Source organism: Anomalospiza imberbis (assembly GCF_031753505.1).
Source record: "Anomalospiza imberbis isolate Cuckoo-Finch-1a 21T00152 chromosome W unlocalized genomic scaffold, ASM3175350v1 scaffold_31, whole genome shotgun sequence".
Lineage (NCBI taxonomy): Eukaryota > Metazoa > Chordata > Aves > Passeriformes > Viduidae > Anomalospiza > Anomalospiza imberbis.
In genome coordinates this window covers 6,100,405-6,110,262 of record NW_027099315.1, presented here as the reverse complement: position 1 = coordinate 6,110,262, position 9,858 = coordinate 6,100,405, and the positions used below count along the sequence as shown (strand labels likewise).

The window sequence follows — 9,858 nt, the reverse complement described above, 5'->3', positions numbered from 1 at the left end:
GGGTCTGTAAGACTAAAACAGTTAAATGTTGCCCAAAAAGTAAAAAACAAGAGATGTGATACATGTCGTGTTAAAATTGGCCTGGTCTTTTTTTATTTAAATAATTATAGCTCACAGGAAGAAGAATTGGCCTCTGCAGCTATTAAAACAGCTGGACACAAGAAGAAGAAGCGGCTGTAGAAAAAAGCTTTTTGTTAAACCCAGAAAGTTTTGAAGAAAACTAATGGTAAAACTTAATGCAGTATTGTCTTTCTTTTAACACTGTGTTATTAAGAAGTCCTTTCCAGGTACCACTAAAGTAGCAATCTGAACCACGGAAAGAGGGTGAATTCATGACAGCAAAATCAAAGAACTTGTGAAGAACCTTGAAAAATGGACTATCACATCTAAACCGGGTGATATCAAATTGACTTTTGACTGGGACTGGGTGGTAATGGTTTGGGAAAACCCAAATGAACCACGGAAGGTACAAAGAATAACACCTAACTGAGAAATAAGGCAAAGCTTACATCACTGGTTTTAAGCACTGCCTAAATAAGCCCTCAGACGCCTCTGACACCTCCTTAGGAGAGGAACATTACCACTTCAAACAGGAAGATCAAGACTATTTTAATCAGAGTTCTCACATTCTGGCCTTAGCCTGTGACTTGTACAGGGAAGAAGGGAAATTACCATTAGTATTATACTGTATACTTTATTTGATTCATTCTAGTGCTGGACACGCTAACTGGGTTATAAGTAAATGTTCAAATTATGGGAATAATTGGTATTGTAGCTCACAAAATCTATGCTCTCGTTGCAAGAAGTATCAAGTACTGAATCTATCCCCTATACAGATAGAACTCAAAACAATTGAAGTAGTAACTTTGTTTTGTGGATAGGAATTATCAGTGCCTGTTGACTGAGAGATCCCTGAGGAATGGTGGGAAACCTCAGTTAAGGTGTGTTGAAAAGGACTTGCCTAAAAATATTTAGTAAAAAGAGTAACAAAGGAAACAGAGGGCAAGCCTGGATTGACCACTGTACTCGCCACCGAGAAGATCACACATACCTGCTATGGGAAGCAACTCCATAGGCAGGGGAGGTGAGGGTATAAGCCATACCAGACCTCTGTTATTCCTGTTTCTGTCTCTCATTTGTTGTCTTTTACCTTTCGAGATACCGGCAAGATCGTGTCACAAATGCTACAGAAATATTACATGGAAAGAAACCAAAGTTCCTTTTTTGTTACACACACCCAAGTCAACAGCCACTGTTATAACCCATCCAAATTAAGTACCTGCAGGCAAAATGGGGAAAAATATTGGATTACGGGGAACTTAAGAAAAAGTGGTAATCGATGGGGCATTGAATGTCCAAAAGGAGAGAGGTGGATTTGTTTTACATTTGATTTCAGAAATACAGTCCAAGATTCGGCAAAAAGGCAATTAGTAAACAAAAAGGTGAGACCAGCACAGCGATCTACCTCTGTATTAAACCCAAATTATATATGGAATCATATTATAAGATTCCAAGCAGTCATAGAGAAGATAACAAACAAAGCCGCTCAGGCATTGGAATTAATATTGAATCAGCAAAGCCAAACAAAAACTCTAGTGTATCAGAATAGATTGGCTTTAGACTATGTATTGGCTAAAGAAGGTGGTGTTTGTGGAAAATTTAATGTATCAGATTGTTGAAAATAGATGACAATGGGAAAGTCATCCTGGGGAAAAAAAAAAAAAGAATATGAGAAAGAAATAACCCAGATACCGGTCCAAATGTGGGAAAACAATGTTAAAAACTAACTGATGGGGTAATGTATTGAGGATGGGATAGGGGAAGAAATTAGGATTCTTCCTTGGATGTTTTACAACTGTTCTGATGTTTCTTCCTCATTTAATCCCATCTTTTATTTGATTACCAACATAGTCAAAAGAATGCAATTGGATAAGAAATATTGCTCAAGCCAAATGATTTATAAAGAATAAGAGGAAGGATTGTGAAAAATGCATATTTTATGATTGGCTTTTCGCAAATATTAAATTGAATACTATATGAATTATGTTATATTGATTAGAAGTGCTGTATTAACATTTTAATAGTATGGTAAATGTAGTTTTGTAGTTAAAATAGAACCTATGTATGTGTTTTTTTTTTTTTTTTTACTAGCTCAAGCAAGAGATGAGATAATCAAGAAGCTCTTCGCACAGAGTTGGCAGTGATGGGGGCCCATAAAGATTTACTGCCTCCTTATCGGAAAAGACAAACATTCTTCCACCTTCTCTCCGTCTTTATGGAACCACCAGGATTAAGGGGAAGAAGTTGACAAAAACCAGAAAAGTTCTTAATTTGCAAGGGATTTATGCATCATGTATGAGATATATGAATATGCAACAGGCTGTTGCTTTTAAAGGTTATTCCTTTGTTCACAAGGTATGCTTATCGGGCTTAAGTGCCCGAGAGCATCCCGATGTCTGTAATTCTTTGCTTTTTATTGTCTTGTAATTGTCCTAACTCTAAATTTTCATTACTCTAATTGTATTACTCTTTTATTATTATTAAACTTTTAAAATTTTAAAAACCAAGTGATTGGCGTTTTTCACACCTTCAAAGGTGAAACATAGAGTCTTCTTGAAAACACATATTTTAAAAATAAGCACAGTGGCTGTGAATACCAGACGTTATAATTTATAGGGTTTTTTTCTTAATGGAACTAGTCCATCCCAGCCAGCCAGCTGAAGAAATATGTACAGGTAAAGAGCACTGCTAGCAATTTCGCATGCTAAAACTTCATCATTCCATTTTTTGCTGCTGTAGTAGCTATTTCTGCACACACACTGATTGCTGCGAGAAAAGGAAGAGAATGCTTATTCCTGTTCCGAACACTAGGGTGGGGTAGTGCCTTTTAAGGTGAAATTTCTCTTTGTGTAAAAATAAAATTCAAGTAGTAATTTTATCACAGTGCTGGTGCACAGAGTAGCAGTATAGAAATGGTTGTTTAATTTGTTGTGTGTTCCATTTTATTAATGTTTGTCTAGAAATATATTTTATTCTCCCTATTTCTCCTATTATGTTGTCTTGTTCTAGGTAGTCAAGCCACATACTCCCTTAATAATGTTCCCAGACATAAAAAGTAGTCCCAGACCTAAAAGTAAGTATTTCATCTATAGATACAACTTAAGCCATCTTTCTTTGCATAAACTGTTGTATATAAGAATCAGCGCACAATTTTTCTGCTTTGACTATGCAACTCAACTGATTTTGAGCAGGGTTTCTGAATCATCGTTGTTTTTGTTTGAAGGCTTCCTTTTCAGACTCCATACAACTGTGGGAATATAAATAATACATGCATGCCTTTATTTTTTGGTCAAGGCAGAATCACAAGGATATCTAGTGATGTTTTTCTACTTATATAAGAAGTCACATTTTTGAAAATACTAATATTTGCCTGAAGTGATAGTATCCAAGTGAATTTGAAGCAGCCTTAGGCATTTGGTGATCTTTGCAGAAAATGATGTTGCATTTTCTTCATCCTTTCTTTTCCTAATTGGAGTGTGTGATGGTGGTGGCATTTAAAACCCTGATTTATGGCTAAGAGCCATTCCACTGTACATTTTTAGAAGTGTTTTTTTGTGCTAATAATTGATGCTGAGAAAAAATTTTCATTGCAATCTTTGATATTAATTTTTACACCTATAGCTATGTTTATATTTATAGGAACCTCAATACTGTTACATTTAGAAAATCAAAGTTAATGAGCTATATGTTGTTTTAATATTCCTTTTGAGTCAATAAAGCATTTGAAACTAAAGTAGTAGATATTTTAAGAAGCTCTGTTGTTATTCTCATTTGTTTAGAAATTATACCATACTATGTATTTGCCACAGCATTATATTTAGGATTTAGCTTTAAGTTTAGTTTATCCATTAACACTGCAAAGTATCTACAATGAACATCAGTGCCACTTCTGACTTACTTGTGAATTCTTCAGGAACTATATTCTGCGATAACTTTCAGTCAGAATTTTGTATGTTGTGCCCAGTTCAGCCAATTGCACCACCTTTCATGCCAGTGAATTGCTTTCTCAAAAGCTTAAAAACATGTTACTTAGCTTATGCTTATCTTTGCATCACAAAATTTTTGTGGTTATATATTTAAGTATGTTAGACCTTTATACATTAATTAATTTCTGCTGCTTCACTAGTGAATTGCAATCTACTTCACTTTGCTTGAATGCTGTAGCAATAATTGTTTCACCATACCAGAATGTTGTTTCTACATAACTACACACAGCTCTGCAGATCAAGACTATACTTTTAGGGATGTGAGTGCTTTAAAGGTCAGCCAAATTCTATTATTATATTACTACTGCAACATGATGGTCTCAAACAGGGAAGGGAAAACTGTAGTAGGGACTGTATCTGAGCTTAAGCAACAGCAGTATTAGGTCAGGTATTTTTTAATCTTGACTTCGGGTTTTTGGTTGGCTAATGCTTCTATTGCAAATATACTTCAGACTTTAAAAAATACAATAGAAGAAAATCTTAGGCAAATTTCTAAATATTTATGTGGTATATAAAACAAATTTGGAGAAACTTTCTTTTTTTTAATATATAATGTATGTTACTTCTTAAAAATACTTTGTAGTCATTACTAGCCAAAGCTATTACCATCTGTGTGTTGTTTTCTTTTGTTTTCATCTTCTGTTCCCTTTGCCTTTTGCTCTTAAATTTTAAAATTTCAGTTTAATGGCATGCTCCCTGTTCAGATTCTGCTCCTTTTGATGGGTTCTTTTCCTCCTTGCTCTGTTTGGCACCTTACTTTCTTGATGCCATTTTGTAATATTAAGACTGGGTATAGCATTCTATTACATGTTGTGGTATGCCATAGTTGTGAGCTTTTTCTTTCTCTAAGCCTCTACCTCTTTTTCATTTGTTTGTCTTTACAGCTGCAGTAAACAAAAAGCATCATCTTAGTTGGATGTTATTTATTTATCTTTCTACATAATCCCCTCCACACACACATTTGATACTTAATGCTGCTTCTGCAAGTACAGCTTCCCAGTGAAAAAGCCTTTGTTAGGATCTATGTTGATTTATCTTCTGTTTCCACATCCGTATTTCTGCCACTCAAATATGCTTTCTTTTGCTTTCAGATTTTTTTCACCGTGTTCTTGGTATATATTAACAACAATAAAAACAGCTTGTGAGAAGTAGAGTCTCTTTTAATTATTTTAATTATTTTTAGTATTTTTTATAATGAAGAAAATTGTCAATAACTGGTAACTTTTATTGGCTGCTCACTAATTAATTTTAAAGTCTTGTTATAGTTCTGTAATGGTTTTGCAATCTGGATTTCAGTACTGGAATCTCTACAAAGAAGTATGCCATCTCTCGGTGCTTCAAAAGCACAGGAGTCTGTAGGAGGCAGATCACCAGGATTTCAAAATATTTCACCTGTTAGTAGAGTACAAGATATACCAGACACTTCTGAATCAACAAGAACCTTACCTCAGAAATACAGACGAAAACTAATGTCAGACGAAGAGACTGAATATATTCAAGTAAGTTTCATTTATTGTTGTGTATTGTCTGTATTTGCCTAGTATTTATCTTATTTCTACACCTCCTTCCAAGTTTAAAATACGATATTACATTGTAATTCTTGGCAAGTGTATACTTGGAGTTTTCACCGCTTTGATGCACAGTACCCAAACTACAAAATCTTAATATGCAAGGTACCCAACTCTCACTAATTAGTAGCTTCTGGTGTCACTAATTAGAGAGATACAGCCATGCAGACAGCTTGTGATAGTCATAGCCTACATTAATCACAGTCACTACCTCTTGTGTAACAGCTGTTTAATGTGTAATTTGAATATGCTGTACAGGAGCACAAGAGTCTGTTCTTAGACCAGCAAAGGCTATTACCAGGCAACTGAAGTCTAAAATATTCCTCGAGATAGTATAAGTTATGTATTAGTAAGTTATCGCTTGTATTTCTAGTAGTAGAAACATTTTATTAAACTTGATATAAATATTTTCTGCAATATTTGCAAATATGCCATTGTACATAAAAGGCAAGAAAAACCTGCTTTTGTTCTGTAACAATTTTCAGTTGTAAACACCAATGCTTAAAATGGGAAAATGCACAAAATATGAAGAACTGGAGAGACGGGTGTGAGTTTGAAATGAAAAGCCACATAGCTTTGTTAAATTATAAGGACACCTACAGTGGGATCATATTAATAGAGGAAATCAGTTTTCTTTCATGTATATCAGTATTAGAAATAATTAGGAATAAAATTAATCATTTTGCATAGTAATATGCTCCTTGTCCTCTAGCATAAATTTTGTAATGGTGAGGTAAATTGTAAAATAATTTCATTAGCAAAATAATGAATTGAGTACATTTCTGATTTCTCAAAAAGATTGTAATGGCTGACCTTGGGTTTGTTTTTGCTTTGGAATTTGGGCAGTGAAAATAATTCTAAAACTTCTGTTTACTAGTGCTGTGTTTATCAGACCTTTCTAAAGTGAGTAAGAGACATGTTTCTTCTGAGTGGGAGAAGTGGAAGAAGCTATATATATAGGTTGCAGGTATTGATCTTTTTGTATTCTCCCCTGAAAAAATGGAGTTCTTATGGGTAGATGCTGATACTTTGACACTCTGTGTATGCTCCTATACAGGTTAAAAATCAATGTCTAAATCAAAAATTAAAACTAAAGCTCTATTTGTTAATCTAGAACACTGAAAATTATTTCATCTCCATTTTCCATTCTTTTAGTGGAACACATTTAACTATATGCTTTTATTTTACAGCGTGGAGGTCCAGAATAAATATAGAAGATTATTTGCCACTGTTGAAGAATGAAATATTACATTCACAATAAAGGCATTTCCTTAATATTATGATTGTGATGCTTGTTTGTGGTTTGCCTTTTTTTTTCTATGTTCTCTGTATTCTTCGCACATATATTTGTAGCTTTGTAGCCTATTGGATTAGTGACTCATTTTCCCAGTACTTTTCCATGGCCTTTCCCTAGGCAGAAAGACAAAACAAATTCCAGAGCTCCAAACCCCAGGAGGTACAAGGCTCTGTGCTATCTTGGTTCTTCCTGGGAGCCAAGGCCGAGAACAACTCTTTGAGATACATGCTCATGGAAAAAGTACAGCTAATGCTGAAGGAGGGGGCTCCAGAGAAGGGGCTTGACCTGGAAAGGAATTGCATCACCACTTGTCCTCCTAATTGGCGCTTTTTACCAATTATGCTAATTTGCTAAAATTTATAAAACTGTATTCATCCCATGTGGATGGGCTTTTGTGGACATCTTTCCATAACTGCTCCTGAAGGCCTTCAAATAAAGATCCTCTTTTATATTACTTCCTTACTAAAATTATCTTGAATTTCATTTCCAGGTTGGGCCAAAGGCAACAGTTATTCTGGCACACCCAGATGGGACAAGAGAGCCTGGTACTGTAGAGGAATTTCTGAGAGAAATGGGTCACGATCTAGATGTGAGTGATTTATATGTTTAAAGTGAAGGTTGAGCTACCCCAGCCTAGGCCTCAGATGTGGGCCTCAGTGAGGCCTTGAAGCCTGTGGCGCAGTTAAGAATAAGTTTGTGGCGCAGTCAGAAATTATGTTAAGGTATAACCAAATGTACTGAGCTATCTAGGTGTGAATTAGTATAGGTCTGCAGTGTGAAACTTTAGCCACCTTAAGACAGGAACAAACAATGTTTGCTTGCCAATGAGAGTGTGCTCACGATTGTAAACTATCTAGAAGTGTATAAAAACTACTGTCTGTAAACAATAAACGGAGAACGTTGGATTAACCATATTGGTTTGGATCTGTGTTTGTTCCTGTCCAGCTCACCTTTTTATTTTTGGTCCCTGCATCATGGTACCCTTCCCCTGGATCAGAAACATCCTGCAAGGAATTATTTCCTGCCACAATCTAAAGAATTCCATGCAGCAGCCTAAGATTGAGACACCATGGTTCCAAGATTCTGCAGGAGGTAATATAAAGGTAGCTCTTTTTGCTGTGTAGTATGTAGTTCATATCTGTGTGTGTATTGTATATGTATTGTGTATCTGTTTAAGGTCAGTAATTGCTAGCAATCCCGGGACAACCCGACGTGGTGGTGGGGAAATTTGCTTTTGGAGTGGTTTCTCAAAGTTTTTTTCTTTCGCTGCTTTTCCAACCTGCCCTAGATCAGCTGGGGGGGAGGCGGGGTGTGCATGTGTGTGTTTGCCACTGGTGTCTTGGTTTACAAGACAGGTGTCTGGTAGGGAAGGCAGAAAAGCCTCCCTTGGAATGGAGAATGTAAACCCCCTCCCTCTGAATTATTAGAATTTTGAAATTAAGGGGGTCTCAGGCAAAGATAAGACAATAGGAATAACAGTTCTTTACTAGTATGTATAATAAAGCAAACAAACAACAACAACTACGGCATTAACAACAAACAGAACCAGGAACCCAGCGACAGCCTTTTCGTCTGTGGCACTTTCCCCTTTGGTGTAGTTACGATCACAGCCGGCAGGGGCGCTGGCAGGCTCCCGGTGGACAGGGCAGGTGTGGTGATCCTCACGTGGCTGCAGGGGGTGCTCCGGCGAGGTCTCGGGGAGCACGTGGCAATGGCAGCTCTGCCGAGACGGGAAGGGATGAAAGAGAGGCTTTGCTTCACAAACCCCTGGGGCAACCGATCCCGGTGCCCCTAGCAGGACTCTCGGAAGCAGCAGGCTGGAACAACAGGGGTGAACAGAAATCCCGGGGCAGTGGATGAGAATGTATCAACTCTCCACCGCAATAGATGGAACCTGCGGGATGTCCTGGTAGGGCAGGGGGATGCAGGGCTCAGTAGCAGAAAAAAGGTTCCCTGCTGGGTTATGGTGGTAGCAGCGAACTCCTTTCCCCAAGCTGCAGGTCCGACCGTCCTCCTGCGAAGCCCAGTAGCGAGAGCAAGGCTGCCCCAACCCCATCTCTTTTTTACCTGCCCCCATTCTCGCGGTGTGAAAAATGCATATTATATGATTGACTCTTTGCAAATGTTAAAATGAATACTATATGTGTTATGTTGGAAAGTGCTGTATTAATCTCTTTTACGTAGTGCTGTATTTTTTTTTAAGTAGTGTGATAAATATAGTTTTTAGGCTAAAGCATAATATTAAAATAGAAACTATGTGATGTAAGATACTTTTTGTAACTAGTGCAAGAAATGGAAAAGATAATCAAGAAATTCTTCGCATTATCCTACCTGGATAGAGATAACAGTAACAAGACACCAAGATTCCAAGAAAAGAATTATTGCCTCCTTATCGGGAACACTCAGCCTTCGAGGAGCCAAGAAAATTGATTTACAAGATGAGGGGGGAAGCTAAAATTGGATGGAAACACCCTGGTTTGAGGGGAATGTTTGAGATGTTTGAGTTATGTGTGAGATGTGTGGATATGCAATAGGCTATTGCTTTTGGGGGGTAATCCTTTGTTGGCGGGGCATGCTTTGTGGCTGAGTGCAGGGCACGTGGACATTCATGATTCTTTGCTTTTTATTGGTTTTTGTTGTCCTATCTCTTTATTACTAATTTCATTACTATTAAACTTCTAAAATTTTAACACAAGTGAATGGCATTATTCACAATTGGTGCCATGACTCAGATCTAACACCTCGCTGCCGAAGCCTCAGAGGATTCCGAGTGAGGAAGGCGTGCCCTGTCAAGTTTGGCAGCCTCGCTCTGTTTCTTCTGGCGTGATTGGCAGACGCAGGTTCCTACCCAGTAGACAAAAAGAGACAATAAAACAAAGAAAAGGGAAAAGGTTTCCTAAAACCACAGTAATTGGCCCCCTAAGACTAGTGTACATGAAGACCTGGA

At 37.2% G+C, this 9,858-nt stretch overlaps 1 protein-coding gene across 1 annotated transcript; it reads left to right on the top strand.

The window, feature by feature from the left end:
* Positions 1-433: 433 nt before the first annotated feature.
* LOC137465584 (alpha-ketoglutarate dehydrogenase component 4-like) lies at positions 434-6,894 on the top strand. The gene is made up of 4 exons (XM_068177654.1): positions 434-466; positions 3,070-3,133; positions 5,343-5,545; positions 6,805-6,894. Exons 1-4 carry the CDS (start codon positions 434-436, stop codon positions 6,820-6,822), a joined length of 318 nt encoding a protein of 105 aa, XP_068033755.1. The 3' UTR covers positions 6,823-6,894.
* Positions 6,895-9,858: the final 2,964 nt, after the last annotated feature.